This window comes from Mya arenaria, chromosome 17, assembly GCF_026914265.1.
Source record: "Mya arenaria isolate MELC-2E11 chromosome 17, ASM2691426v1".
Taxonomy (NCBI): domain Eukaryota; kingdom Metazoa; phylum Mollusca; class Bivalvia; order Myida; family Myidae; genus Mya; species Mya arenaria.
The window spans coordinates 20,898,437-20,914,194 of record NC_069138.1 but is presented as its reverse complement, the minus strand read 5'-3'; the positions used below and the strand labels follow the sequence as shown (position 1 = coordinate 20,914,194).

The 15,758-nt window shown below is 32.5% G+C and overlaps 1 protein-coding gene across 3 annotated transcripts in view; it reads left to right on the top strand.

Moving 5' to 3' along the window:
• The window catches only part of LOC128223758 (uncharacterized), a 115,201-nt gene that overhangs the window by 30,247 nt on the left and 69,196 nt on the right, over positions 1 to 15,758 (top strand). For 2 of the 3 annotated variants that reach the window (XM_052933124.1, XM_052933126.1), the window contains exon 7: positions 836 to 862. In XM_052933124.1, the coding sequence (XP_052789084.1) occupies positions 836 to 862 (27 nt within the window). Of the gene's footprint in view, positions 1 to 835; positions 863 to 13,448; positions 13,487 to 15,758 lie in introns of those variants that run through there. The other variant, XM_052933127.1, reaches the window with a different exon arrangement.

The following is a 15,758-nucleotide window of genomic DNA, read 5'->3' as shown; positions in this document are numbered from 1 at the left end:
TAACAAACTCCTCTTTTAATTTCCAGTTATTTGTACAGAGCATTTAGGACCTTTCTGGGTAGATCAATTTGAAATATGCGTATACAATTATGCTTGTATCTTTTTTCAATGTATACGTCTTCGAATAATTCTAATGCATTTTCAATACAAAAACTCCATTAATAATGCATCCAACTATATGATAATGATTTAGGTTTTGGAGTGATACATATCGTATTATTATTTCAAGTCTCCTTGAACTTTATTGACATTTTCCGTACACTTATTTAACATCAACAATATGACAAAATTGGCCGTTAACAAAATCATTATGACAGGTTCAAATTAATGATTGCATATAAATCGTATGATTAATTTCTACGATGACCAGCAAGTAATAAGCTCATTATTAATAGTAGCCATATACAAATTATGTAATAATATAACGATTGGTAGTCGTGATTATCATGACTTTATTAGCTTCTTATGCTAACTTTAGTTATGACGTTTTCCCTAATGCAAAATAACACACGATACAGTTAAAATGGCATCCCTGGAAAGTTATAACATCATGCTGAAACGGTTGATTAATTTATGCATATGAAGATGTTTTTGACATACTTCTAGATTGCACTTTTAAATACCAGTCAAGAACAAGATGATTTGATCAACAAAATGCGTTATAATAAACTTGAGCCGTGTGATAAGATACTTTTTTAAAAATTTATTCTCATTCTTGGCAGCCTAATGAGCGTAAAAGAGTCGTAAAGCATGAACTAATCCATAATTTGATGGTTATTTCAATTGAATGTTCATTGGATTTTTTTATTAATGCACTTTTATTTCTATGTTTCAGTCCTGAGAGAAATTCGTTCTTACAAAGGTAAGCAATCGATGGTGATATAGTTGATTTATATAGATTAGTATGCCTTATAATATTGATAAACGGTATTAGTCTATAGATGCAATTAAATCACACAGACTACGAAGTATTATCAAGTTGGGAAATCCACGTGACGAAATGGTTGGTTTCAGTGCAAGACGGTGTCACCAAAACGCTCGGATCGAGCCAAAAAATCAAGGTCATACATATAATTATAATAGTTTCTTGAATTTTAAACATAGCCTATCATATGCCCACCTTCACAGTGTATATTAGCATATCCATGTTTCCCTTGATACTTTAACCGTTTTGAGAACACTTCTGCAATGTGTCCAAAATGTACGAAATCCGACTGGTAGGTTACAGGTTACATGCTGGCTCGGATTTATCGGAAAATGAGGTAATAGTTCGGGAAAACCGCATAAAACACTTACGTTTTGTTTAAATATAAGAGGTTCATGCATTTGTAAACGAATATTTTATTGATTTTTCAAGACATGAGAACGAAAAGAAAATGATAGATTGCAGCTCCGATTTTTAAAGAGATAGGTTGCAGTTCCATATATAGGTTGCCATCTGGACTGCAAATACTTTAAATTATTCTTAGTGTCCAAGCCAAATATAAACGTTCAAATAAAACATAACTGATATTTTACTATGCCATTTTCATTTTACATAGTTAAAACAGCATAAAATCATTGATAATCAAATGGGACTGCTATGTATATACTTTGGATTTTGCTGACATGTTAATAAGGTTACCACCAATAATGATTTGTTTTCTGATATAAGATGATAACATGTAAAAACGTTTGTAGTTCAATGCCAAAAGGCGAGACAGACACACGAACAAATAAAATATCTAAAAGATATCAAACATAGTAGCAAAATGATAGTCATCACAATGGAAATAGTATCGCATATACTGCCCAAATTAATTTTACATTTGTCTTTTTTATCAATTTATTTTTCTTCGAATTGTCGGTTGAAATCAATTACATGCAACATAAAATGATTTCAAACGTTTAAACAACGAGCTGTTAAAGAAAACAATGCCATAGAGTTTCAGAATATATCATACTATTATGAGAGACCAATATATGCCTTGCATGTTTTTCGGTAGCGCGCTTGTCCGTAGAAGTACCGGTAGACACGTCAACATTGGCTAGTGTATCTGTTAAACATGTCATGCTGGCCGCGATGATTAGCTAAATTCGCTTTCATACGAAATTAATTCAACAATAGCTGCACTTAAAACGTTTTTCTTCGTGCGATACAAGATGCAACCTAATTAGTGACTTTGATGCACCTTTGTGCCCACAAACGGCACACGCTACAGGCGCTACAATGCACCATAATACGAGACTTAAAATGATGATATTAAACCCAATCATGGATGAGATATAAAGATATACATTAAGAGGTTAAATGTTTGCCGAAAGTAACCGAAAGTGGTGAACGTCAATCAATACTTTCAAAGTTTTAGTAAATGTTTGCAAAAATGAATGGCACTATTGTATCTCATAGACATCAAGCTACTGTATGCTTGAAAGAAGACATTTTTGTAAAACACGAAAATTCGGTATGCTACGTTTGTAATCATTAAAACATAATTGAAGACTTTATCATATTTACAAATACGCACTGGCGACGGCCACAGCGCCGTTACATAAGCTAACAAGATAGCTGGTGTGTAGAATATCAGTCTTATTCCGACAATAACAAATATTGTCTCATTGTGAATGTACCATACTGAAATCGGACTTATTGGAATTACAACGAATAACACGGGCATGCGCCTATTGATAAGATGGTTATTTGCCGTCCAAAATGGGTTGAGTGTAACTAGTTGAAATTAAAGCAAACATATTTGTTCATTGCTAGATGAAAAAAACAACAAAAACAATTGATCAAGTTTTTATTTTGTAAAAGCAGCATTACAAGACAGTTTTTTTCAATAAGTGACTCTTACATTATTAGTGTAATACTGATGACGAAACTGTAATATTTTTTTCGGGCCTGAAATGAGAATGTAATAGTATTGGCAATATCTAGTTACCGATGACGCACTATATTTGTTTTGTCATAAAAAAGTTTCCCACAGCATCTGTAAGGGGCGACACCAGCGTGTAGTTTCTGGTGTCTTTGAAGTGAAGAGCGCGATGTCGTTATCCACATACGTCACACGTCTGCGATTTTACTGATAAAGAATACATTACAATAATTTGATAACTTTAATACGTCAATCTTCACTGCTCCTTGTGACAAAATAAATTGTTTTCATTAACAAAATATTTTGCATTGCCTAGCGTAATGATACAGAGCATTATTTCATTCAATTCAATACCATGATTTCCCTAGAATGCAAATACATGCCATGGATGCGCAGGTATACAAAATATTTCAATGTAAAATCTGTTGTTCGCCATAATGCAAATAATATCATCATTTAACATACATAAAACTTTATTTAGATTTTCCATCATTTGACCTAACTGTTAAAACTCGGGAAATTGGCTAATGTGGAGATAAACTTACAATATAATTCATTGTTACTTTGCAATATCAACTGTTTGAAATAAATGAGGACGTACATATTTGGCTTGAAGAGACTAAGAATAAGTCAAAGAGTTTGCAGTCCAGATGGCGACCTATAAACGGAACTGCAACCTATCTCTTTAACAATCGGAGCCGCAACCTACCTTTTTTTTCGTTATCATTTATTTTAAAATCATTAAAATATTCGTTCACAAATGCATGTACATTTTATATTTAAACAAAACTTAAGTGTTGTATACGGTTTTCCCGAACTTTTACCTCATTTTTCGTTATAACCGAGCCAAAATGATAAATGGGCCTTAAACTTACCAGTCTGATTGCGTACATGTTGAACACAAGTGTTCTCAAAGTGTTTCAACATGGTAATGCTAATACACACTAGGTAGGTGGGCATATGATAGGCTATGTTTCAAATTCAAGAAACTATTAGAATAATATGAATGACCTTGATTTTCGGCTCGATTCGAGCGTTTTGGTGACGCCATCTTGCACTGTAACCAACCACTTGCCACGTGGATTCCCCGCCGTGTATTGTAATAACCATTACAAATTATATTCATGACCTTGTATCGGCCATAAGTGTACATATCATTAGCATATAGTAAGGGACCCAAGGTTGCAAGACTTAGAAAAACGGTTTTCATAAGAACCAGCTTTTCACACCTTTTTTTCCTTAAGAATTGTGTCTAGTATTGCACTTACACTTGTAGTTGGACTTACAAAGCATCAAAAGGATCAGATTTCTAAGACCATTACAACAATTCAAAAAAGCAAAAAAGGAAGTTATCTTTAGCCATTACCTTAAATAGATCCCCAAACACATTTATATTTCAATGAGTGTAGTCATTAAACAATCAAATGAAACAAATACATGAGTGAACACTGAACTCATTTTATTTGTATGGATATCATAAAGGGGTCGAATTACTCCATTAATCAGAAAACAACACAAAATGGTCAGATGTCTTGTTTAAAGTTGGTTATAAGTTAAATAAATACATTTTAAATGAATATGTAGCCAAGGTAATGTTGCGGATGTCTTTGAATTGCCCTGGTGTGTCTATTGGTAGGTATTTGGTGTCAATGGACCTGAAGTATTATCCAATTTGACCAAGATAACTTGGAGCCATACAAACTTGATCAAACAAGTGTCATGAACATTTGGTTGAAACATTTATTTCAATTAATGCTAAAAATGCTCTTCGATCATCTAAGAATTTAAAATAATTAGCCTTATATATATGAAACTGGCCTCATAAAAAACAATGTTTCCAGGGGTTAGAATTGTGTATGTGTATAAAAGGTTTTATGGATTCGATCAGAGGTACATTCACATTGTCACTCAAAAAGGACAGTTAAAACACTCAAATAAAACAAACGCTATTCGCCGACGTTGATTCATTGTTAACAATTAAAATAAATTATAATATAAAAAAGCAACATATTCTCTCCAGGAGAATGCTGTTACATCAGGCTAAAACATCAAATACACGAAAATAATAGTACTATAAGTGGCAGCTTCAAAGAAAAGAAAAGACATTTTAGTTAAAAATCGATTCTCATACACCTCCAGATCAGCAAAACCTCTAGGAATTTTAAAATGATAATTGATCCTTTGTAACGAACAATATTATACCGATAATACAGGAATTCAAAAAAATGTATTAGAAAATGGCAACATATAAATTTAAATTTAGGTATTTGTAATTAAGTTGTTAGCACTTCTAAAATTGGGTTTTCCGGTCACTGTTTTACTCAATCATCCAGGTCAACTAATAGACGAAATCTTAATTTGTATTTTACCTTCATATGGGATAACGATTCTGATAAAAAAGCGAGATCTTCTATATTATCCCCGGAAAAAAGGTCGATTGAAACTTCCGCTTAAAAAGTTCTACATGCTATAAATCAGGCTGGATCAAAGGATTTATTGATTAAAATGATAAAGGTGAATGGAAAACAGTTTTTAACAATTTAAAAAATAAAAAGGAAGGAACTGTTTAATTGAATGGAGGCTGGATAACACGCATATAAATGGAATTTGTGGTCATAAGGTATTTATTCATAACATCTTTAATTCTTACATCAAGAACAAGCTGATATCAGAAAATTTATCATAAAGAACAACTCAAAAGTAAAATGCAATAATAAAACTATTTATTTTAAAATTTGGCATGAAAAGGGAATATTATACCTTAAACACAGTGAAGAGAAATTCTACTCATTTGATAATTTGAGTCTTCAGATATCACGGTTCAAACTAAATATAAACATTATAAAATCCAGAAATACCTTATCTAAATTTCTCTATAACACACTTCCCAAACAATACTTGATAAAATTAAAACAAAGCTCGTACCCAGAGGGATATCTATCAAACTTATCCTGATTAGCGTTTTATTTTAAATAAACGTAAGTATAGTCCGGCAGATATAAACCGATATTCAACTTAACCGTGCAATCGCGTATATACACAATATTTTTTTTTTGCATTTTTTGGGGTAGGTTTAACCTTGAAGTCAACGAATCCGGGTGATGAAACGCTGGCATCTTTGAGCAACTCGCAAAAACAAGATGTTTGCCAACATGACTGCCAAAAAAGGAAAATAAAAACACATACAATTACTATATTTCGTAATTCAGATACATATTAATAAAACAATTGATTACATCGCAGCAATAACAATCTCTTGTGTACATGTACTGGTATAAGACGGAATTTATTTGTGAAAATACATAAATTTGTCACTTTCATATAAAAATAAGTTACTAAACTAGTACAACGATTGTATATTAAGAAAAGAAAATCATATGAAGTATATGCGTATCGTGTTATGTTGGGTTGTGATTGGTCAGTTAACTGCGTGCTAGCAAAACAATAATTATAATAAATTTGCAAGTTTGAGCAGTTGACTATGTCATGTACGTAATGTACGTTACAATGTCTACTCAACTCATTTACATTTTCTTATTTTGGGATTAATAATCATCGTGTTTAAAATATAAACTGTATCCGCGCGACAAAACTTAACTGCATCATGTCATGATTTTAAATTATCAACCTATGAAATGCACGGTTACAATAAAATGTAACATACGTTATCACGTCCACTTAATCTTAGTTCTTTTTGACGACTGATATGCATCGTTGTGAAAATATAAATCCATAACATGGCAACATACCTGAAAAGAATGACGTTATGATTATACATTTGCAAATTTTAGCAGAAATCCATATAATACATGATTATGTAATGAAATTTACGTTACCACGTTTACGTAATTCCAACTCTTTTTTACGATATATAAACATTGTGGTGAATATATTGACCGATGTCAAAGTTAAAAAAAGGAAATTATTATGTTCTTAATATACGCAATACTAATAACACCACAAAAAAGACTCAAAATTGTATATGAAAAAACTCTATAAGAAACCCTTTTTTTTATTTGACACGTTTTGATTTCAGTGTTAAATCGGTCTAGTATAATAAGATATAAGCAAGCTTATACATTCTTGCTTATACATTGATTTCCTCATTGATCTGTACGTTACAGCACATATCTTTTCCACGACAAGCACAGAACAAATTGCATGACAGTCGAGAGCTATAACAACGGCATTGCATTTGTCTTTCACATAAAAACCTTATCAGTTTCACTTATCACTTATGCGCTCGTGTTATATTATCAATGAATGATTCAGTTGTTGGGGATGTGAAGCTTTTGTGCTGTTGCTAGACATTTTTGGCCCATGCAGCCATTCTCACGTCTGAAATTGCATTTATTCCGTCGAGTCCGTAACAAGCAGCAACAAAGGACGTCGATTCCCTGACGATGATGTCCAGAGTCGATGTTTTATTTCCAATAGACTCGAGTGTGTATTATGAGATTTTAGAACCTTTATAGCTGTACTCTTTCCGATTTCATGACAGCACGCCACTGTGTCACAACCGGATAATGCATGAGCTGCTGGTAAATCCAGTATTATATCTTTGTGAGCCTCAACAGTTTTTTTGTCAGATATTATGCATATATTACTTTCGGTCTCATTGACAAGCAGAACAATTTGTTCAACAAGGTTACAATTCGCCTTTTCATGTGCTGTTGGCATGTCTTCCAGTCTTATCGTTACACTCTCTGTAAGATCGAGTGGTACATCATCTTTCCCGGTTATAACGAGTTTGTGTTTTGAGGCTGCTTCTGGGAAGGTTACATTTGTCGACAAATCGTCACATATGAGAGAAATCAACTGGTTCTTGTGTTCTGGTACAAAATGGTCGGTATCTGTCAAATGCAAGTTATACATTGAAGTCGGCCAGTGTCCTTTCAATATATCTCCTAAATTGGGAATATAACCCATGACCGTTCCATTTGTGGGCCAACGAATTATATATAAAATTGCAGAGCCGTAAATTATAACACATTCTATCTGCTTTATTAATTAATTCCGTTGTTGACATTGTCCAGAACTCGCAGCAATATAGACTGCTGGAATACCGATAGAGTTGTATATAGTCACTGATGTAAGCGGACTGAGGTTCCCACGTGTATAACCCACAATTGCATATGTTAAGAAAGATACCATGCATTTTCACACAAGCGTCGTCGACATTCGCAGCACAGTACAAGATTGGGTCACACTTTATTCCACTCATTCTTAGCTTTATGTATATTCCCTAGTTTAAATTTCGGTACATTGCAATTATCATTTATGTATTTGAAAACCAGAATAAAACATTGGCATTGTATTTGTAACGCCAGCGCTCTGAATAACTGTTACAAATGTCGACGGCCACTGTAGGGGAGGTGACCGTGTTGTTGAAGACACAGATGCCGTAACTACTTGTATCTAGCATGTTGATAAGCAACAAACGGCTTTCTTAACAACCTATGATTCTCTTAGCAACCAATCACCTCCTTAGCTACAAATGACAACCTTCTCAGCCTGATAATTCTCGAGCGTCCACAGACCTACATTCATAATAAATGTATTCCTTAGCAAACGCTGACATTCTTAGCAACAAATGACTATTTTTTTAGAAACCAGACAATTCCTGAGCATCAATATTCTTCCTCAGCATCAAACGACCTCTTAATAAACCAATGACTTTCTTAGCAAGCATTGACTTCCTTAGCAACCAATTACGTGTTAGCAGCTACCTTCATCAAAACAACCAATGATTATCTTAGGAGCATATGGTACTTTTTCAGCAAACAATGATTACCCTAGAAACTCTCTTTATCTATAGCCATCAACCTTATCTTAAAACAATGACTTTCATAGCAACAACTGGCTTTCTTAGCTAGCAATGACCTCCTTAGCTGCATTTTATTTTCTTAGGAACCAATGATAACTTAGTGACATAAAATCACTTCCTTTATCAAAAGCATTTAATGATATCCTGATCAACCAAGGGCTACTTTAGCAGTCTGATTATACACTTACCTTTTTAGCAACCACTGACTTCCTTGGCAACCATTTTTTTCTTAGCGAATGCCTACCTCCATTAAAACCAATGACTTCCCAAGCAATATATGACTTCCTAATGAACCAATGAAATCCAATGAAAACCTTAACAACTGCTCACTTCCTTAGCAACCACTTACATCTTAGCAACTACCTACATCTAAAGAAAGAATTTCCAAAGCAAACCATGACTTAATCACCAAGAACCTACATCCATGACAAACAATAACTGCTTTTTGCTTAACCACCTTAGCATTCAATAATCAAATTTACAACTATCTTTATCCATAGCAAGCAATAACGTCCGTTTCAACCACTGGCTTCCTAATATTCCATTGACTACCCTAGCAATCCATTACCTTATGAGCAGATACTAACTTGCATGTCAACTATGGCCTCTCATGCCAACTATAAATATCCTTACCAACCAATGAATTCCTTTGGCAAACAAAGCTTTTCTTTGTAACTACCTGCATCCATAGCAACCATTGACTAAAATAGTTGGATTCCATTGCCATCCTATGCAATGTCCCTGGGAATAACCAGCTGACAAATGCTCTAGAAATACTATACAATGACTAACTTCCTTATCAACCTTCAAATTATTAGGGAAGCACTTACTTCCTTAGCAAGCATCCTACATGACGACTGACTTGTTGATCACTTTAACCAGGTTACAGATATAGTGCCCTTTATGCCCTTTTGTTGTTATACACCAGTCGCAGAACGTTTCTAATGTTTACAGGGCATATAAAGATTTACTGGTTAAGTAAAGTAAAAAGTAATATTATTTCTAATAGTTAAGCGTTTATATATAGTAACAACACTTCTAGGGGTTCATCAGTTTATGTTACCAGTATGGTGAAACCTATCAACATAATATATTATAACATACAACACAAGACAAATGTTTAAAAGCCATACTACAGGGCACAATACAATAGCCACTTAGACTATGGGTCATGTAAAATAATTATAAATGTGTTTAATTTTTAGATATCATTTAAAAAAGCGACTAATATATGTACTGACATAAAACAAATTGACTTAAAACGTGCCAGGTAAAGAATGATTACAGGAAAATAGAAACTTAATCTGGTGCGGTGATGATATAAATTTAGATTAATGACATTGTACATTAAATTTATTAATTCAGTTTAAGACATCACCCCATACAAAACAGTGAACATACATGAAGTTGTCATTCACTAAATGAATGACAATTACATGGACAGCACAAGTGACAAAACGAAACGGACTGCTGGGGAAGTTGATCCGTCTACACATAGGTATTCAAAGCTGATACTTGGGTACGTTCATGCATATCAACGAAAGGCAGATTTATGTAGATAACGTTCGAGCTCCTCTCAAATTATTAAGGAATTAAATATTGCCTTAACAATTATTTATCGAGTTCCGAAGTAACTATTTAATTATCAGCTGATAGGAAAACACGTAATAACAGATTATGTTATGGCATTGGGGTTTATTCTGGAAAACATCATGTTATGTCACCTTTTATTGTCGTCTATGATCTTGGGATAATTCAAATTTAAAAAGTTAAATAGTTAAAATTATACAGGTTCCGTAGAGTAATTGACTGACCGTTTCGTTTTAACTTTTTTGTTTTGTAAACAAAATACTAACTAGCCTGTTTCGTTATGGTAAGATTCAAACTAATGATGCAGTATTCCAATTTGGCTTCTGTTTTAAGCTTTTCCGGATTACATAAATCGTTTATGATTTTTTTATCAAATATGTAAAGCTCCGATCCCAGCTAAAATTCCGTTACAGTTACATTTTACACAAATGTTCAACAATCCAAACGTAGGGTTCTGATTTGCTGACGATAAATTCGTCAAAAGCTGAATGAATTTTAACGCGCCTCACTGAGTTCGATATGATATGACATTATTTGGAATGTACATGCATAACTTCTGCAAAATCAGAAATAACGTTTCAGGTGCACATGCATAAATCACGTCATATTGTTCAAGTCATAGTCTTCACAAACATAATTATAATGAAATTTTCGAAAAGGTCTCTTCTAATTAAAAATAAAACGAATCGTACATGTATCTTTACAATCATATATACCTTCGATGAGTATGAGCACATGATTACTACAAAGCGTACTACAAAGGATAGACATAGTTTATTTGAAACTGTCATTCCCAGTTCATAATGGTAAGTATTGATTCTCGCTACATATAAGTAAATAGCATTTGTCGACCAATATTCGATTGAAAACTGACACCGATATTTCTTTGCTTAAAGTAATCGAGAGAAAAATGATAAACAATGTAGGTCAAATATGAATAAACAAAAAGGTATTGAAGTATACTTTACTGTTGTTCGTCTGTCGGACGAGGGGCTTAGGTCATCCATTATTAAAGATGGCTTTTGGGTCATGCTAGACATGTGCGCAATATCTCTTGCAAAAGTTCTATAAATTTTGCATGACTAGATGAACAGTTTCTAGTTTTTGACCACGCAGAAAGAAATCCAAGGATAACGTCTTTGCATCGAAAAACAAATGAGCTTAAAAGGCATCTTAAATAGTCATAGGTGCTATAAAATGTTATTTTGTAATGATTATCTCCAGAGAGAAAGGAAACGTTCGTTTTACATTTCCCCACCTTTGGTATAAATTTATACTGTATAACATTTTTTTCGCCTTTTTTTTCTCGAAATATTCGTGTTTTTCTTTTCAAATCCCCAAATTCATCGAATAGCTGGCACTCAAGATTTAAGTTAATCGATTATATGGACTAAACACAGTAACAGTGCCAAAATCAAATAAACATAATTAGTTTAAGCGGAAGAAACAGTTAAACACAGTTCAATGGTACACCCTGGCAACATATCTGCCCACGGATTTTTGCTAGTTTACCTACCAAACGTTTCGTTGAACAAGAGATAGTCTAAAATGATCATTGGATTCTATATACACGAACAAATACGTTTATTGCAAACAAAAATATACAGATAATATTATGCAGAACAACAACTAAATTGGTATAGTATTACATCTGAATTATGATAAATAACTTATGCTTTTTCCAAAAAAAAAATTGCCGGAAATTTGCTAGTCGCCTGTTAATTAAAATAAAATGATTCGCCAAAGAAAAAATATGCCTTTGTTAATTTCAGTTTTTGTTATTTAGAATTCCTTAACATACCAGATATTACATGCTTGATAACAGAATTATTAATCAAATAAAGTTAAATCATCAATAGGAATAATTTGGCTTGTTTTGGTTTATGTTTATTTTTTGGCAAAAAAGCATTTCGAAAAAGCAGTCTCACCAAGTAGTATAAATTAACATACTTGTATCGTAATCCTATATCTGTACGGTTGAACAAATGTTTGTGATCAATGATCTCGCCAAAAAAGCGCTAATGGATAAAGACTTATTGACACAAAAATATTTTAAACCATAAACAAAGAAGCTCGAACGGTTCCTAATTTTTGATCGTCAAAAATCAATAATAACTGTTGAGCAAACCACAGCATCACTATGCCTTTTTGTTATCCTTTAAATTAGTATGCCCTTGCTTCATATTATTATTGTTTTTATATTATGATGTTAATTATTTTATATGTTTTTCTTTTAAAAGCAATGGTGTAAAAGAAATATGTAGATATATTTCGAATGTTTCTTTGATATACATAGATATATGAAACATATACTTATTGAAACATACATACCATTAAAGTACCCGGAATGAAGCTACGCCACACGACAATTTGACTTTTTTGAAACGGTAAAAAAATATTTTACCATAATTGATTAACATTTATCTAACATGTCCTATTCAGGATCTATTGACACATGTACTGAGTTTCGAACGTAGTTCTTAACTGTTTTAAACGTAAACAGAATAATTACCTATTCGGAAGGTGTATGCAATTGAGTTGTTAATAAAATAACCATGAATAGTCATTTGAAATAAATGTAGAGTCTTCCCTTGCTCTCAAAGCGTAATACAATTCAACACATAAGCATTATCAAAGGATTTACTGTGGTTATAATACATGAACAGTAAGCAAGTATTTAATGTACAAAGCGAATATTTCAGGACAGAATTGAGATGGAATGTTTGGAGCCTATTCCATGCCTCGAGTCTGTGACTGTGAATATTTGAGATATTAAAATTTTGGTATATTTTCAACTATGTTTATTTAATAGATATAAATCAAATATATGATTATGAGTTTTTATATGAATATTGATCAGCAAATTGATATACTACGTACTAGATAACGTGGGATATGTAAGGATAGAAAATGACTTTAATCGACTAGATCGGAAATACTGACTAACCAATTCAATATGTAAAACATAATTGATCTTGTTGATACACTCACATCGCTAAGAACGTATCTATAATTAGTCTAAAAACAAACAATAGTTTTGTAATTATTCTGATATGTTATAGATACCTTTAGTACAAAACATTTCCATAACAAAATAAACGAACCCCAATACCTCCCTATACAAACCTTTCAAATCAAACTCATAAGTGGTATTCTTTGTGGAATTATTCAGATGTAACTCCAGGTGATATGGAAATTCGGGAACTTTATACAGGTATGTATAACTGAGACATGCAAACATTGTTTTATCTGTTTTCAAAATATAAGACTGCAAAGATTGCATTCAAGTTTCGACTTCAAAAAAAAATATGTCATAGGATCCGTTTGATTGTTATATGAAGTCAATAGCATTTCAATGAATATAAAACGGTAGTTACTTTATACAAAATTTAAGAAATTGCCAATTATTGCAAATAACATTTGTAAATCAGCGGGGGTATATAATAAAGGCATTTGCGAACTGCTTCCGTCCAATTTACAAAAAAAATCAATGTCAAAAGTATTTGTTTTTGTTAGGTCTTATAGTCGACAATCTTGTTTGTTTTCAGGGAGATCTCAACGCAAGCCATTGAAATATATAGTATGAGTATATAAAAAACCATTACTACTATTAAATTATCAATTGATTAGAACACGTTTCATATACATATGTCATGTCTGGTTGTCGTACATCTGGATAAAATTCAAATTTAAGGCAAAATAGTCGGTACCCACGTTCCACGTTTTGTAAACATCATAGGGTACAGTGTTTAGTAAAGTAGAAAAATAAAAAAGGTTATTTCTAATAATTAAGAGTTTTAAATCTCATTTAAAACGCTTAGTTTACTAAACACAATTAATCAAATCTGATACTCGTCATGTCATTTCTTTCTGTCGTCCATCTGTAGATTTTAATTTTAAGAAAACAATAGTCAGAATCAACGTTGCACATTTTGTTAACAATATAAGGTATAGTGGAATCATTAACTGACCGTTTGGTTTAAACATGTATGTGGAACCAACTATAACTATCAAGCTTGTTTTGTTTTTAAACTTACGATGTAATATCCCATGTGCGCTTCTGTTTGCGCGTTTCTGGATGACATAAGTGTACTGAGGATATGACCATTCGGACTGTATTTGCAAGATCAGGAATTAAGTTCCATGTTCCATTATGTTTGACACTATCTTTAAAAGATTTGTTGTCCCTTAGTTGCATTTGTTTTTATCTCAAGACATATGTTTACCGATGTTCTTTATAACAACGAGAAGTCTACTTTAAGTCAATATTTGTTTGCCAATTTACTGCTTATCTCTGAAGTTATCACATATAAATCACGCCACATTATTAATATGATAGTCTTTACGAACATAATCATAATTAAATTATCGAAACATACTCTTTTTTTAAAGCAAGGGTATTTTCGAGATATCTTTGCAAACATATATACCTTCGTTGAATATGAACTCGACTTCTTATAACTACATAGTAAATGTTTAACTTCAGCCAGGAAGAAATCTGTTGTTTAACATTTCCCCACTTTTGGTAAAAACTAGAACTGTGTAAGGCATTTCTATCGCTTTTTCTTTATTCTCTCAAAATTCGTGTGTGTTCTTTGTCAAATCCGCAAATTCATCCAATAGCACGCAATCGAGTATCACGTTTAATCGTTTTATGAACTGAACACAGTTTTAATGCACAAACGAAATGAAAAGCTGTATTTTATGAGGAAGGAGCAGATAAAAACAGTCCAAAGTGCGCTTAGGAAAACATATGTCCACGGATTTTCCATAGTTTACTTACCTAACCCTTTGATAAACAAGATACAATTAAAAAACGTTTCATTTCAGTTGAAGGAATATCAGTAAAACAATCAAATAAAACAAACACTATTTGCCGGCGACGCTACATCTTTTAACAATTGAAGTGAATTGTCATATTATAACTAATATATTCAATCCAGGAGTATGGATTTCCATCAAATTTAAACATCATTTATAATATACTCGACAACATTAGTACTCCAAGAAGGCAGCTTAATTCGTCCTTTCCAACCAATAATATCAGACCTATAATACAGAAATAAAATAAAAATGTCCAAGACAGTGACAACACAGAAGTCTAACCTTGTTTGACTCTGTAGTTATAACATTATCACTTCAAAATTAAGTTACTCATTAAATGTGTTACCAAATTTCCCTGGTCAACTGATAATACAATTATGTTAACCTGTACATGGTATAACAAACCTGATGAAATGAATCGAGAACAACTATATCATCGCCGGAGAAATGGTGTATTGAAACTGACAAATAAAAACAGGTAAACATGCTTTAAAACCAAGCTGGATAAAACGATTTGTTGATGATAATAATCGTGGTAAATAGAAAACATTTTTACCAATATATTAGATGAGAAGGTGTGAACATTATATTTCAATGTAGAATGGATGAGCATAATATAAATGACTTTTCTGTTCTTATAGTCTTGAAAAATACATAAACGA